This window comes from Nerophis ophidion, linkage group LG11, assembly GCF_033978795.1.
Source record: "Nerophis ophidion isolate RoL-2023_Sa linkage group LG11, RoL_Noph_v1.0, whole genome shotgun sequence".
Classification (NCBI taxonomy): Eukaryota; Metazoa; Chordata; class Actinopteri; order Syngnathiformes; family Syngnathidae; genus Nerophis; species Nerophis ophidion.
This window is the reverse complement of record NC_084621.1, coordinates 3,332,197-3,349,747: the sequence shown is the minus strand read 5'-3', so window position 1 is coordinate 3,349,747 and position 17,551 is coordinate 3,332,197. Positions and strand designations below refer to the sequence as shown.

Genomic DNA, 17,551 nt, shown 5'->3' with positions numbered 1-17,551 from the left:
TGACAGAGGTCTGTCATTTTCATCATAGGTACACTTCAACTGTGAGAGACAGAATGTGAAAAAAAATCCAGTAATTCACATTGTATGAATTTTAAAGAAATTATTTGTAAATTATGGTGGAAAATAAGTATTTGGTCAACCATTCGAAGCTCTCACTGATGGTAGGAGGTTTTGGCTCAAAATCTCACGATACATGGCCCCATTCATTCTTTCCTTAACACGGATCAATCGTCCTGTCCCCTTAGCAGAAAAACAGCCCAAAGGCATGATGTTTCCACCCCCATGCTTCACAGTAGGTTTGGTGTTCTTGGGATGCAACTCAGTATTCTTCTTCCTCCAAACACGACGAGTTGAATTTATACCAAAAAGTTATATTTTGGTTTCATCTAACCACATGACATTCTCCCAATCCTCTACTGTATCATCCATGTTTTCATTCTTTAAAATTCCTACAATGTGAATTCCTGGATTCTTTTTTCACATTCTGTCTCTCACAGTTGAAGTGTACCTATGATGAAAATGACAGACCTCTGTCATCATTTTAAGTGGGAGAACTTGCACAATCGCTGGCTGACTAAATACTTTTTTGCAAAGTAGGGATTCGTTTGTGAAATGAATGTGTATACGGTGGATCCTCTGGTCAATAATAGTATGAGTCAAACTTTGACAAACATTGTTTGAAAAAAAAAAGGAATTGTATTTTTATATTTCATGCAAGACTTTAGTTCAGATCACAGAATTTAATGTGGCCGTGTGTTTTTTTTGCTTCTTGTGGCTTTTTTTTTGCAACATTTATTCCAAAAGATTCATGTCATCGTGTCGTCGGTGGTGCAATGTAACACGGATATGTCAGGCTTGTCCCTGAAAGTGTGACTATGTCTTAGTTTTTCCTCTGCATTTGTCTTTGTTTCTTGTCTTTAGTTCCTGTCAGCATTCTTATTTTGGTTCTGTTTCCTGTTTGTCTCCCTGAGTGCTGTGTCCCCTCAGCTGTGACTGATTGGCACCTGGCCACACCTGGTGTCAATCAGCCAGACACTATTTATACCTGCTTTCTCCTCCAGTCAGGGCTGGATTATTTCTACTTGTCGTTCCTACTGGTCGTGTCGATGTCAGTGTAGCGGTAGCGGTAAGCTATATTTGGTAGCTGTTTGTAGCTTACTGTCTTTTTGTTCCCTGCTTCCAGTTTGTTTGTTCCTAGTTCCTGTTTGCTGGATCCATGTTTCCAGTTTGTCCTCCCAGTTTCTGTTGTGTGTTTCTTCTTTATTTTTATATTTTTGGACATTAAATTATGTTTTCTTGCACAATGCCTGCCACCTTCTCTGCATCTTGGGTTCGTCACAAACTCAACCTCACAGGTTATGCCTCACTAAGGCGTAAAAACTAGTAGTCTGCTTCGCAACATGTTCTCAGCTTGTGCAGCGAGACAGGTAATTAACAGCACGAAGAAAGGGAAGCTCCAGAAGTTTTGTTCAGGATTTATGTTTCTTTTTTTTACTATTTTCCTAGGTTTTATTTCTTTACACTTTTTCTTACATCTGGGTTTGGAAAGTTAAAGTACCACTGATAGTCACACACAAACTAGGTGTGGTGAAATTACCCTCTGCATTTGACCCATCCCCTTGTTCCACCACCGGGGAGGTGAGGGGAGCAGTGGTTTTGGTGATTTAACCCCCAATTCCAACCCGTGATGGTGAGCAGTAAGGAGGGAGGTAATGGGTCCCAGTTTTATAGTCTTTGGGGTTTGAACTCACGACCTACCATTCTCATGGCGGACACTCTAACTACAAGGCCAATAAGCAGGAAACCAAAGATCCAACTAAGTTTTGTGATTAAGCTTACGCGTGATGATTTCTGCTTTTTTGCTGCAGTGTAGGTCCGTCACTGAAATAATCCGCCTGGAACAATGACTCGGGGCAGTGGGGCAGAACATTCCTGGCCTGGTATACTACTATACCAGCAATAACATCTATTTTAATCATGCTTTAAGTCAACAAATTACCAGAGCAAAGCAAGAATGCAACCAAATCACAGTTTTGCGCGGCTTCTCCAATTCCAGGAAAGACTCCTTCCGCAATTTCGAGGATGCTTCCTTGTCTGATGAGAGAGGATCATCCTAGTTATACATTTGTTCAGATTGATCGGAACGTTTTTTGTGAACTATGATGGCAGCCACAAACCCCAGCGGATCACAGAGGCTCAGAACTGTTGAAAGGATTCTTTTTTTCGTGTACTGCTGCTTTTCGTTCTTTTTTTATTCTGCTTTCCTTTCTTGGCTGATCTTCAGGGTAGACTTTAACTAAACTTATCTCGCAGCATACACACTTTGATGTTACTGCAGGGATAGTTCCTGGTGAAGTCTTGTGTAAATCTTTCTCCTGGCTTTTTTGTTAGCTGGAACTCTTAAAGTCCACGGTGCTGGACCAGGTTTTAGAGTGTGTAATTTTTGCTGCCATTCTGTTTATTTGTTACAGTCTTTTGCTTGGTGTTTGGTGGAACCAAGGTATCTGAATCTGATGTTTTTTTCTTTGAGGAGGATTTTGCGATGTTTAATCAACGTACTGCATTTCCTGAGTGGGTAAGGCTTGTTTTGCAGGGGGCGCTGATGGTCGGGATCGTAAACTCCTTTTTCAACCAAGTTTGTAAGAGTTGCTGTCACTTTGGAAAACACTCCAGTTTTCCTCACAGACACTGTTACATTGTTGTTATTTTGTGAATCTTTTGTCTCTGTGGGGCCTGAGTAGCTAACTTTGCAAGTCAGAAAGCTAGAATTGTTTCTGGTTTAAGCTTCAGAACGCAAAAATTGTGAGAAGAAAATGAAAGTTGGGTAGGGGACTTTGTACTTTGACTCTTTGGAAATACACTTTTCCTGGATACTAAATGGTAGCTTTTCTAATATTGGGTTCTCTCCACGCTAAGTATCAAGATATGCTAATCTGGGGAAGTATCCTCCGGCTTTTGCATATTCAAATTTCAACATTGTCTCTGAGATTTTGGGTTTAAAAGTGCTTGTTAGACTAATTCTAGGGTTCCATAGGTTTCTACTAGGTTTTGCCAGACCATTTTTAGCCCTGATGCTGAATTGTCGCTGTGTATGTCTCAGATTATTTTGGCTTGTTCCTTTGACGTTGGCTTAAGCCGTTTAGTCAAGAGGTCTAGTTCTTCTCTGGGATTCAAGGCCAGTTCTTCTTGAATGGAAGTTTTCCATGCTCCAACAACTTTTTGGATGGTCATCAAATTCCATTAAACCAGACATGACCACTTCTTTTCGCATTAACTACTTTTTACGACGTTTGGTGTAGCTGGTGTCGGCTATGAGGAGTTGTTGCTCTCAAGGGGGAACTGCAATTTTGCTTTTCGCTCACAATCAATATGAAAGACATGAGGACGGATGGATTTTTAAAAATGCAGTAAATAAACATAAATAAAAATCCACTCACAGCAGAACCACTGGAAGTTTCTCTATTCCGCCTAATAAATCTATTAAACACAACCAAAAAGCGCCAACTATACTCCATTTACATTTTGTGACTTGAATATTAACCAAATATTAGTGATATTATTATTATTATAAGGGCCAACGCAGACAAGTATTCATAGCGGCGCCGTGGTCACAAGCTTGTGTGTAATGTTTACATCACCGAGTGGTCAACTGTTTCCTCGCTTCCCTGCTCTCTGGAAGTTTATTGTCGATCATAAATCATGTCTTTCACCTGGATAGAAGAAGGCTGAGGATGTATTCCGACAAGTTGGTGCACTTTAACAACCAAATTACATCCTGCAATGGTGAGAACGACACGAAAATACGCTTGTTCGTGAGGATTATGAGTCATTCGTCATCTCAATGGGACTATATGAACATCCTAGCAATCGGCATCCTAATGACAGCATACCTTATACAGTAAGTGATGTAGTTGAAAAAAAGCGAAAGTCGTGGTGCCTTTTTTTAAATGAATACATCGTGTATGCTTAAAATGAGCAAAATACGTAAATATTAAATGTTATTATAAATGCGCCCATTACTACATTACATATATACTTACATCGTGTTAATAAAACCTCAATGGAGCTGTTTGGATGTTTTTTTAAGGGTTTTATAGGCAGAATAGAGCGGCCCTCATAGGCTCCAATGTAAGCAGACTTTTGATCGCATCTATTTGATATTTAGAATGCATAAAAATTACGTCTGTCATTTCTTACATAAGGATTGTGAATGATAGGCAAAACTCCAAAAGTGCAGTTTCCCTTAAAAGTTGCTTCTTCAACCATTATATCTGCTTCTTTATTAGCAACTGGCGCCTGCATGTGGATAGGATCTTTGCTCGAGTACTGACTGCAGCAGAGCTTGCTGTTGAAAATGTACTACTTGTGCATTCAGTTATCTTAGACCAGGGGTCACCAACCTTTTTGAAACCAAGAGCTACTTCTTGGGTACTGATTCATGCGAAGAGCTACCAGTTTGATACACACTTAAATAAATTGCCAGAAATAGCCAATTACCTTTAACTCCATGTTATTATTAATAATTAATGATATTTATCTTTGTGGAAACACTGATCATCTTAATGATTTCTCACAATGAATATATATTTTTGATGACATGTTTTAAATAGGTTAAAATCCAATCTGTAGTTTGTTAGAATATATAACAAATTGGACCAAGCTATGATTTCTAACAAAGACAAATCATTATTTCTTGTAGATTTTCCAGAACAAAATTTTTAAAACAAATTCAAAAGACTTTGAAATAAGATTTAAATTTGATTCTACAGATTTTCTAGATTTGCCAGAATAATTGTTTTGAATTTAATCATAATAAGTTTGAAGAAATCCATCCATCCATCCATTTTCTACCGCTTATTCCCTTTTGGGGTCGCGGGGGGCGCTGGCGCCTATCTCAGCTACAATCGGGTGGAAGGCAGGGTACACCCTGGACAAGTCGCCACCTCGTAATATTTCACAAATATTCTTAATCGAAAAAACAGAAGCTAAAATGAAGAATTACATTAAAATGTATTTATTATTCTTTACAATAAAAAAAATAATTTAAATTGTCAGGAAAGAAGAGGAAGGAATTTAAAAGGTAAAAAGGTATGTGTTAAAAAAATACTAAAATCATTTTTAAGGTTGTATTTTTTCTCTAACATTGTCTTTCTGAAAGTTATAAGAAGCAAAATAAAAAAAAAATTAAAAAAATTATTCAAACAAATGAAGACCAAGTCCTTAAAATATTTTCTTGGATTTTCAAATTCTATTTGAGTTTTTTGTCTCTTAGAATTAAAAAATGTCGTGCAAAGCGAGACCAGCTTGCTAGTAAATAAATACAATTTAAAAAATAGAGGCAGTTCACTGGTAAGTGCTGCTATTTGAGCTATTTTTAGAACAGGCCAGCGGGCGACTCATCTGGTCCTTACGGGCGACCTGGTGCCCACGGGCACCACGTTGGTGACCCCTGCCTTAGAAGATTGGTGGTGGATGTAGTCTCCACAGACTCATGTCTTTTTTCTATGTTATGTTGTTTCTCCATCGCGACTGTTTGGAGGGTGATGGGTCAGCAACATCAAAATCTGTGTGAATTGAGCTGCTTTGTATTGACTTTGGCGTGTTAATGTCTTCTTACTCTCTTACTATCTTACTAAGTTCCCAGCTTATGCAGCTAGACAGGTAGTCAATAGCATGAAGAAAGGGAAGCTCCAAAAGTTTTTGACGATTGATGTTCTTTCCCTTTAATCCTGTTCCTCTCTCTTTTTATTTTTTTTAACACGGTTTCCTCAGTTAAAGTTTGTAAGACAAAAATCTGATCAAGACACCAAACCATTATTTACTTAGTTTAATTAGCAGTGATTAACTTTTTTTAGGCTTGAAGGAGAACTGCACTTTTTTAAATGTTGCCTATCCAAAACAATCCCTATGTAAGACAACAAAACATACGTCTTTTTTTTCATGCATTCTAATTTGTAGTATACGGCGAGTATGAGGTGTTATTATACATAAGTGCTAGCCTGGGAACTACTTTTAGTGGCACTGTGATCGCAGAGAGGTATAGCTTATGCAGCCATTGACACGGTGAGCTGCCGCATCTCCTCTGAGTTGGTAAAAGTTATTCTAGATTATAAATATTATCTCTCACTCATAAAGTACAAGGTTGGGGCAACAAGCCATGAAGTTAGTGAACTCTGACATTTAACTTGAACACAGAGATCGCGAGAACAACACAAAAAGACACTCTTTTGTGGCCACCTTTTTATTTTTATATTTTTACCTACGTGAGGTTTATGAATAATTCTTCATCTAAACGGGAAGATATAAACACTCCATCAGTCGGCATCCCAGACATTGCACAATAAGTGATTGTTTTATTGTGTTACTAGTTTATAATTCTTGTTTAGCACTTAGCAATAGTGCTACCTGCTGGATCTGCTTATTACGCAGCTTCTAAAACTTGTAGCTCATCCTCTGTATATCTAGGCGCTAAAATATAAGGTTCTGGATCATCATTTGTCCCAAAGTAGTTGTCGTTGGCTCTCATGTGGTCTGCCATGATTAGTAGTTGTTGTTGAAGTAAAAATTGTGAACGTAAAATTAACGTACCGTATTTGATTGAATTGCCGCCGGGGGCGCTAAGGAATTTAAAACCTCTTCTCACTCCTATGCTTACCAAAGGCATGTGGTAAAAGTAAGCATGTGCTAATTTTTTTAAAACCTCTCTCAATTTTACCAAAGGCATGCAGTAAAAATTTGAGTGTGATGTAAGCTTGGACCTTTAATCCTACTGAATAGCTCTTAATCTTCTTCCCTTTATGGGATTTCAAATTACCGGTATTAAAATTAGGCTACTTCATTTTGAAAATGATGACAGGGGAAGTGTCACTCGTGACGTCACGAGTTTGACCAGGCGGTAATACTAAGCATGCGCTAATTATTTTGCGAAGCGAGTTTGACCCAGCAGTAATTCAAGGCAGGTGCATACTATATGCCCTGCAGCAAATCAAGGAAATACGGTATGCTTAAAATGACCAAAATATTTAAATATCTTATGAATGTGCCTGTTACTGCTACATTACATACTCTATATCAGGGGTGCCCACACTTTTTCTGCAGGCGAGCTACTTTTCAATCGACCAACTCGAGGGCATCTACCTCATTTATATATATCATTTATATTTATTTATTTATGGAAGAGACATTTTTGTAAACAAGTTAAATGTGTTTAATGATAATACAAGCATGTGTAACACATATAGATGTCTTTCTTTCACAAAGACAAGAATATAAGTTGGTGTATTACCTGATTCTGATGACTTGCATTGATTGGAATCAGACAGTAATGATGATAACGCCCACATTTTCAAATGGAGGAGAAAAAAAGTTGTCCTTTCTGTACAATACCACATGAAAGTGGTTGGTTTTTGGCATCTAACTCATCCAGCTTCCATACACTTTACAAGAAAAACATTGGCGGCAAATTCCGTAGCTTGCTTGATTGACATTCACGGCACCCGAGGGTCTTGTGAGATGACGCTGGCTGCTGCCAGTTCATTATTATGAAAAAATGACAGAGAAGAAGGCGAGAAACACTTTTTATTTCAACAGACTTTCGCGCCGTCCCTTCCGTCAAAATTCTAAAGGCCGACTGCACATTTCCTATCTTCACAATAAAAGCCCTGCTTCATGCTGCCTGCGCTAACAAAATAAGAGTCTCAGAAAGCTGGCGTGCACAAGTGATGTGCACGCCAGCTTTCTGAGGGATTGCTTGTGCACGCCAGTTTTCCGAGACTCTGTATTTAGTTAGCGCAGGCAGCATGAAGCAGGGCTTTTATTGTGAAGATAGGAAATGTGCAGTCGGCCTTTAGAGTTTTGACGGAAGGTACGGCGCGAGAGTCTGTTGAAATAAAAAGTGTTTCTCGCCTTCCTCTCGGTCATATTTTCATAATAATGATCTTGCAGCAGCCAGCGTCATCTCACAAGACCCTCCGGTACCGTGAATGTCATTTAAGTGACGTCTTGGTGAAGATTGATGATCACTCATTTTTAGGTCTATTTTTTTTAAAAGCCTGGCTGGAGATCGACTGACACACCCCCCGCGGTCGACTGGTAGCTCGCGATCGACGTAATGGGCACCCCTGCTCTATATACTTACAGCTTCTATATAAAACGTTGGAATTTTTTTTTGTTAGAGCGCTTTATCGGAATCCCATTACCTCCATTGTTAGATGACTCTTGCTAACGTTTATTTACGAGTTAGAATGCATAAAAAAAGAAAAACATATGTTTACTTGCCTCACATAAGGATTGTAAATTATAGGCACAATTAAAAAAAAAAAAAAGTACAGTTGCCCTTTAAGTTATACTTAGACAAAGCGTCAAAGAATGGATTTTGTTCAACCTTAGAGGTACCTCTGTACAAGTCGAGTAAAGGGCAAACGATTGTTGCCAGTCCTGCCCGGCAACAAGTGGTCAAACAAACCTGTACTGTAAGGTTGTTTAGGTAAAACTAATCAAGAGGAAATATGTAGATTTTTACAATGACGTGCACAAAAGGAATTTTGTTAAGCGGTTGGCTTCCCATCAGTGTTTCCACCACACTGAGAGCAAACACTTCACTGCACTCGATTGAACTCCACTCAAGGCACACTTTGCACAAGTCAAAACATCCAAACTAATTCTAATTCAGGACGACACGGACACACACACAGAAACAACTACACTTCCGCACTCACCTGTTCTCAGAGCAACAATTCTGCACCGTGATGTGTGTATTGTCTGTGCAGGCTGACTTAATTCCGCCAATGACTCGCACTGAGTCATTGGCACAGCGTGAGAGGGAGCAGGAAGGGGAAGAGGGAGGGGTGATAAAAGGGGAACCCATTTCGGGTACCATGCTGACTCCCACGTCCGCAGAGGAGGGGGACGGAGCCAACATGGGGTCTCTTTACCGCTCACAGCACAGACACACACCTGACACACCTGACAGAGAAGACTTAGCCAGAGCTCCGATGCCGTAGGCGTTTGAGTTCCTCTTGAGGCGCGGTAGGATGGACGTGGTGTCCTCCATGGACAGCTGCAGAGACAGAGAGGTGGGATGGCGGGAGAGAGGCGAGAAAAAGGGTAGTATGGGCGGTGTGACAGGGCACACAAAGACATCCAGACAGTGTGTTAGAGAGAGGTGAGGGGTGGGGAGAAGTGACGGAGATATTGGATTAATACAAACAAATCTACATTTCTGAAACCTTATATTGCAAGTCAGTGTGCGCTTAATCCTTCTGTGCCACTAAGAGCCCACAGGTGGGGAGGGTGGGGGCGGTGGTTGTGAAGAGCACAGCTGTCCTCTAAAAAGATGTCCCCCCCCCCCATCAAAACAAGGCGACAAAGGGAAAGATGAAGGAGCGATGTCACAACACTTACATTGATTCCTTCCCATGAAAATTCTGAGCGTCCATGCTGGTGAGGAGGAGAGAGGGGAGGGAACGCAGGCGACAGGACAGAGAGAACATTGACATGCATGGCAGGTAGAGAGCAAATAGGCAGATAGCGACACATAGGGAGATTGCACACGGGACATACGGGGGAAGAGGAAAGGAGATACGGGATTTTTCCCAGGAAACGAGAGAGAGGCGGGAGTCGAGGAGCAGAATGACAGGAAGAAAGGAGGGAATTGAACTGCAATCAGTTGGGATTATTTTTCACTTATGAGACTGAATGAAAGAGCCGCCTCATCGCCGACATCCCCTCACGGGCCACAACATTAGGTACATCTGCATCATCAATGATCCAAGTCATGCTCAGTTTCACACATGGCCATAGAACATTTGTGTAAGCCAGGGGTGTCAAACATGCAGGCCCGCGAACAGGTTTATCTGGCCCGTGGGATGAGATTTAGACTAGGAATGCCTTTTATTGTCATTCAAATTTTAACTTTCCAGTACAGATAAGAAGAAAATGTTGTTGCATCAGCTGGTTGTAGTGCAGGATAAAAGAGCAATAAGATGCAAATATAAATAAATAGATTACTGTACAGATAGATATTAGGGCTGCGAATCTTTGGGTGTCCCACGATTCGATTCAATATCGATTCTTGGGGTCACGATTCGATTCAAAATCGATTTTTTTTTTTTCAATTCAACACGATTCTCGTTTAAAAACAATTTTTTTTTCCCGGTTTAAAAGGATTCTGTATTCATTCAATACATAGATTTCAGCAGGATCTACCCCAGTCTGCTGACATGCTAGCAGAGTAGTAGATTTTTGTAGAAAGCTTTTATAATTGTAAAGGACAATGTTTTATCAACTGATTGCAATTATGTAAATTTGTTTTAACTATTAAACGAAAAAAAATATGACTTATTTTATCTTTGTGAAAACTTTGGACACAGTGTGTTGTCAAGCTTATGAGATGCCATGCAAGTGTAAGCCACTGTTATTGTTCTTTTTTTTTTTTTATAAATGTCTAATGGTCATGTAAATGAGGGATTTTTAATCACTTCTATGCTGAAATTATGACTAATATTGATACTATTGTTGATAATATTCATTTTTGTTTCACTACTTTTGGTTTGTGTCATGTTTGTGTCTCCTCTCAATTGCTCTGTTTATTGCAGTTCTGAGTGTTGCTGGGTCAGGTTTGGTTTTGGAATTGGATTGCATTGTTATGGTATTGCTGTGTATTGTTTTGTTGGATTGATTAAAAAAAAAAAAATCTATTTAAAAAAAAAAAAAAAGAGAGAATTGATTCTGAATCGCACAACATGAAAATCGCGATTCAAATTCGAATCGATTTTTTCCCACACCCCTAATAGATATATTGTTTGTTTGATTGGAACTTTTATGAGTAGATTGCACAGTACAGTACATATTCCGTACAATTGACCACTAAATGGTAACACCCGAATAAGTTTTCCAACTCCGCATGCCACCCGAACGCCTCCCTAGGGAGGTGTTTAGGGCACGTCCAACCGATAAGAGGCCACGGGGAAGACCCAGGACATGTTGGGAAGACTATGTCTCCCGGCTGGCCTGGGAATGCCTCGGGATCCCCCAGGTAGAGCTGGACGAAGTGGCTGGGGAGAGGAAAGTCTGGGCTTCCCTGCTTAGGCTGCTGCCCCCGCGACCCGACCTCGGATAAGCGGAAGAACATGGATGGATGGAACTTTTAAGTCAGGGTCTACGTTAATCAATTCATGATATATTGCACTTATTGCATATGCATCTACGTTTATGGATGTATATGCATTGTGAGGCAGACGCACTAACCCCTCTGCCACCGTGAAGCCCCCTGGAAAGGATATGTGTTAATATTGTACTTCATATTTTTTCAATTTGACCGAACAATATATGTACTGCTCAAAATTGCATGCCTTATAAACTTTAATAGTATCCATTATTGCAGCAAATATTACAGTATATTACCATACCTTCCAAAAATGTTTTGTCTAAATAAAAATAAATAGTTAAATATCTGCTTGACTTATGATTTTAATAACTTAATAATTAATAACAATGACACATTTTTCATAGCATATTGAAAATTGTAAATTGAAAAAGAACTAAAACATTTTTGCGTTAAAATTCTGAATTTGAGCCAGGAAAAACCCTGGACAAGTATTGATAGTCCATATACTGTATGTTGCAAAGTATACGTAAGATGGAGCCGCAGTGCAATCGCCTCCTTTCTCACAGCCATTTCAGCACAACTGCCGGTCTGCATGTCCTCTTTAGACGTACTAAATATAGACGCAAAACAGTGACCGCAGAACAGTTTTACTCTTGATAAATCACAACGCGTGTGCTAAATAATTACATTTATATTTATGCTCACAGTATTTTGGGTGTTCCGATGATCAGCATATATTCTGCATATTCAGGGCGACAGACCCCCATAAATAGATTGCACTCATTTTACTCCCTCAAGAGACACAATCCTCTGCACACAAGCTTAGTAGATCAGTAGCGTAGACCAGTGGTTCTCAAATGGGGGTACGCGTACCCCTGGGGGTACTTGAAGGTATGCCAAGGGGTATGTGAGATTTTTCAAAAATATTCTAAAAATAGCAACAATTTATAAATCCTTTATAAAAATATTTATTGAAAAATAGCAACAATTCAAAAATCATTTATAAATATATTTATTGAATAATACTTCAACAAAATATGAATGTAAGTTCATAAACTGTGAAAAGAAATGCAACAATGCAATATTCAGTGTTGACAGCTAGATTTTGTGTGGACATGTTCCATAAATATTGATGTTAAAGATTTATTTTTTTTGTGAAGAAATGTTTAGAAGTAAGTTGATGAATCCAGATGGATCTCTATTACAATCCCCAAAGAGGGCACTTTAAGTTGATGATTACTTCTATGTGTAGACATCTTTATTTATAATTGAATCACTTGTTTATTTTTCAACAAGTTTTTAGTTATTTTTATATCTTTTTTTCCAAATAGTTCAAGAAAGACCACTACAAATGAGCAATATTTTGCACTGTTATACAATTTAATAAATCAGAAACTGATGACATAGTGCTGTATTTTACTTCTTTATCTCTTTTTTCAACCAAAGATGCTTTGCTCTGATTAGGGGGTACTTGAATTAAAAAAAAAAATGTTCACAGGGGGTACATCACTGAAAAAAGGTTGAGAACCACTGGTGTAGGCTATCAAGTTTGCACAAGTTTTAATACACACAAACCTTTAGTAGATCAGGCCTTATGTGTTATATTTTTTAGGATCATTAGGATCATGAGATCGACAGGCGGATCGGTGCGGCGTCTTCAGTAATGCGGATGTTGTATCGATCCGTTGTGGTGAAGAAGGAGCTGAGCCGGAAGGCAAAGCTCTCAATTTACCGGTCGATCTACGTTCCCATCCTCACCTATGGTCATGAGCTTTGGGTCATGACCGAAAGGATAAGATCACGGGTACAAGCGGCCCAAATGAGTTTCCTCCGCCGTGTGGCGGGTCTCTCCCTTAGAGATAGGGTGAGAAGCTCTGCCATCCGGGAGGAACTCAAAGTAAAGCCGCTGCTCCTCCACATCGAGAGGAGCCAGATGAGGTGGTTCGGGCATCTGGTCAGGATGCCACCCGAACGCCTCCCTAGGGAGGTGTTTAGGGCACGTCCAGCTGGTAGGAGGCCACGGGGAAGACCCAGGACACGTTGGGAAGACTATGTCTCCCGGCTGGCCTGGGAACGCCTCGGGATCCCCCGGGAAGAGCTAGACGAAGTGGCTGGGGAGAGGGAAGTCTGGGTTTCCCTGCTTAGGCTGCTGCCCCCGCGACCCGACCTCTGATAAGCGGAAGAAGGTGGATGGATGGAAGGATCATTTCATCTTTTTCTTGCTCCATTTTGCTTTAGTTCAAGATTTTTGCTCGCGTTTTATTGTTTTAATTGGGGTCTGCAAATGGCAGTTTTTACACCCCTGGTTTACGTATAAGGCAAAGTGTTCCCAAACAACGGAAGAGTGTTTTCAGGCTCTATTTTCTTTGCCAGTCAAAGGCTAAGCTGCATGCTTGCGGAGGTTCTCTGCACACTTCCACACCCTGCCTTTCACGGCGGGGGTTATGCTCCCCCCCCCGCGAGCTTGTGGAAGTGCTCTGCTTGTATTTGATTATTAAGTAAATGCAAACGCAAGAAACACTTCCTGTCTTACACTTTTAATGTTCATGGCATGAGAATATGATACGCCTCTGTGAGAAACTAATCCATCAAAAAAATCAGAATACTTACTCCCATAGTATTTAGAGGGATCTAAATACTCCCCAAAAGTCAACATTGCTATTGGGTATGTAGTACAACATGAATGCACCGACATTCATTGCAGCAAATGGTTGTTTTCGTAGATCACTTTGCTCGGTAAACAGTGTTACACATTTTTGGCCCTGTTTTGTACGTACACAAGCTTTAAAGATGAGACCTAAGGTGTGTGTTTAGAAGCAGGCTTACAACGCATATGCCAAGTAACAGGCAGGTTTTGCCAAATGGCTGCACAAAAATTCCACATATTGTTAAATGTTCTGACAGCCTCAAAACCAGTGTAGTTGGCACCTAGTGTAATTTGTGAATAAAAACAGAATACAATGATTTGCAACTCCTTTTTTAACTTATATTCAATTGAATAGACTGCAAAGACAAGATGTTTAATGTTCCAACTGAGAGACTTAATTTTATTTTGCAAATAATCATTAACTTTGAATTTAACAGCAGCAACACATTGCAAAAAAGTTGGCACAGGGGCATTTTTACCACTGTGTTACATGGCCTTTCCTTTTAACAACACACAGTAAACGTTGGGGAACTGAGGAGACCAATTTTTGAAGCTTTTTGGGTGGAATTCTTTACCATTCAGCTTAAGTTTTTCAACAGTCCGGGGGTCTCTGTTGTGGTATTTTAGGCTTCATATTGCAGCACACATTCTCAGTGGGAGACAGGTCTGGACTGCAGGAAGGCCAGTCTATTACCCGCTCTCATTTACTAAGAAGCCACGCTGTTGTAACACACATTCTCTTGCTGAAATAAGCAGGGGCGTCCAATATAACGTTGCTTGGATGGCAACATATGTTGCTCCAAAACCTGAATGTACCTTTTAACATTAATAGTACCTTTACAGATGTGTAAGTTACCCATGCCTTGGGCACTAATACGCCCCCATACCATCAAAGATGCTGGCTTTTGAACTTTGCACCTAGAACAGTCCGGGTGGTTCTTTTCCTCTTTGTTCCGAAGGACATGACGTCCAGATTTTCCAAAAACAATTTGAAATGTGGACTAGTCAGACCACAGAACACTTTTCCAGTTTGCATCAGTCCATCTTAGAGGAGCTCGGGCCCAGCAAACCCAGCAGCGTTTCTGGGTCCATCCATCCATCCATTTTCTGTTGTTGATAAATGGCTTTCGCTTTGCATAGTAGAGTTCTAACTTGCACTTACAGATGTAGCGACAAACTGTAGTTACTGACAGTGGTTTTCGGAATTGTTCCTGAACCCATTTGGTGATATCCTTTACACACTGATGTCTGTTTTTGATGCAGTACCGCCTGAGGTACCAAAGGTCACGGGCATTCATAGTCGGGTTTCACCCTTGCTGCTTATGTGCAGTGATTTTTCCAGATTCTCTGAACCTTTTGATGACATTACGGACCGTAGATGGTAAAATACCTAAATTCCTTGCTGTAGTTGGTTGAGAAATGTTGTTCTTAAACAAATTGCTCAGACATTTGTTCACAAAGTGATGACCCTCGCCCCATCCTCGTTTGTGAATGACTGAGCATTTCGTGGAAGTTGCTTTTATACCCAATCATGGCACCCACCTGTTCTCAATTAGCCTGTTTACCTGTGGTACGGTCAAAATAAGCGTTTGATGAGCATTCTTCAACTTTCTCAGTCTTTTTTACCACTAGTTCCAGCTTTTTTGAAACATGTTGCAGGCATCAAATTCCAAATGAGCTAATATTTGCAAAAAAATTAAGTTTTCCAGTTCGAACATTGAGTATCTTGTCTTTGCAGTCTATTCAATTGAGTATAGTTTGAAAAGGATTTGCAAATCATTGTTTTCTGTTTTTATTTACGATTTACACAACGTGCCAACGTCACTGGTTTTGGGTTTTGTACTATTGTGGCAGGTGAGTGTATACTAGGAGGCTGGTAAATGCCTGTGTGTGTTTCTAATAGAGATACATAAATACATGTCAGTAGTATCTGATGCAGCAGTCGGACAATAGACTTAAGTTGCCTGTGTGTGTGTGTGTGTGTGTGTGTGTGTGTGTGTGTGTGTGTGTGTGTGTGTGTGTGTGTGTGTCTGTGTCTGTGTCTGTGTCTGTGTCTGTGTGTGTGTCTGTGTGTGTGTGTGTGTGTGTGTGTGTCGAGGCCGCTGGTGCGGCTGAGGACAAAAACGATAAGGCGGAATTTCTCTTTATCAGCTGGGCACTAACTAGACCGGCATCCTTGGTGGCTACTGCCAGTGCAGAAAAGTCAATTATCCCAGTCACTGTTTTTAGTGAAAGGAGGCATTATAGCCATTGTGCGTTTTAGTCATCATGCACGTCCCTGGACAAATGAAAGATGACTTAATTACAGTGTCGCTTTCCTTGTATTAAAATGCAATTTTCCATTTATCCATCCATCCATATTCTACCGCTTATTCCTTGGGTTGCGGGGGGCGCTGGAGCGTATCTCAGCTACAATCGGTCGGAAGGCGGGGTACACCCTGGACAAGTCGCCACCTCATCACAGGATAAACAGACAACATCCACACTCACATTCACACACTAGGGCCAATTTAGTGTTGCCAATCAACCTATCCCCAGGTGCATGTCTTTGGAAGTGGGAAGAAGCCGGAGTACCCGGGGGCAACCCTCACTAGAGATGCGCGGTTTGCGGTCTCGTCCGCGGAGTCCGCGGATAAACCACGCATCAGGCGGTTGACATGACGAAAAAATAGATTTTAATTACATTCGGGCGGGTGGCGGTTGCACCATCCGGAAATATTTAATATACATGGTTCTGGGATCGGTATCCTTTGCCATTCAAAGAGCCATTTAAGACCTGTGTCATAAAGCGAAGAAGACAATAGGAAACGCTATTATTCTCTTGAATGACTGCCGGCAGTCACCCAGATAATTAGTATTAGGGCGTGCTATGAAGCCATTGGCTTTGTCGCCTTCTACAAGATGTACGATCTGCTTGTCAGTCCATCATCATGTTGTGTGTGTCTTCCACAGCAACACGCACACGACTGCAAGGCATACTGGGTGACACAGAGTACACTAATGGTTGTGATATAAACAATTTTAACACTCTCAGTAATATGCGCCACGCTGTGAAGCCACACCAATTAAGAACGACAAACACATTTCGGGAGAAAATCCATACAGTAACACAACATAAACGCAACACAACAAATACCCTGAATCCTTTGTATTCATGACACTTCTTGACTATTTTATACACCCCGCTAGCAGCAAACCCCGCCACCTCCACTCCCCGTGCGTCGGTAAGGTGGGCGGGGTTGGGGACGCGTGGTGTAAAATATATTCCGGTATGTGTCACGGATACAAAGGTTTCTGGGTATTTGTTGTGTTGCGTTTATGTTGTGTTACTGTGAGGATGTTCTCCCGAAATGTGTTTGTCAATCTTGTATTGTGTGGCTTCACAGCGTGGCGCATATTAGTAAGAGTGTTAAAGTTGTTTATATGACAACCATCAGTGTACTCGGTATCACCCAGTATGCCTTTCAATCTTGTACGTGTGATTGCGGAAGCTGCACACAACAAGTTGCCGGATCAACAATAGGTTCGTGCATGTTGTTGAAGGTGTCTAAGGTAATGGCTTCACAGCACGCCCATATTCTTGTCATCAGGATGAATGCTATTGGATAGTCGCGAGAACATTAGCGGCTCCAATTGTCTTCATTACTCTGTGAAACAGGTTTAAATAGCTCTTTGAGTGGTAATGGCGACCAACCTCTGATGTATTTCAGCGGGCGGGTACGGTACTGATAAAATGTTGGTTCGGGTGGACGGCGGGTGGATGACGACTTTGGTGATGCGGTTGCGGATGATATAAT

General features: G+C 40.7%; 1 protein-coding gene across 8 annotated transcripts in view; it reads right to left on the bottom strand.

Moving 5' to 3' along the window:
• Positions 1 to 17,551, bottom strand: part of fam131bb (family with sequence similarity 131 member Bb) — a 95,273-nt gene that overhangs the window by 24,013 nt on the left and 53,709 nt on the right. For 2 of the 8 annotated variants that reach the window (XM_061914928.1, XM_061914929.1), the window contains exons 3-4: positions 9,403 to 9,438; positions 8,956 to 9,058 (exon numbers count right to left, since the gene is read on the bottom strand). The exons of 2 other annotated variants lie outside the window; for them this stretch is intronic. In XM_061914928.1, the coding sequence (XP_061770912.1) occupies positions 8,956 to 9,058; positions 9,403 to 9,438 (139 nt within the window). The remainder of the gene's footprint in view (positions 1 to 8,955; positions 9,059 to 9,402; positions 9,439 to 17,551) is intronic. 4 more of the 8 variants (XM_061914933.1, XM_061914931.1, XM_061914930.1 and 1 more) reach the window with 3 other exon arrangements.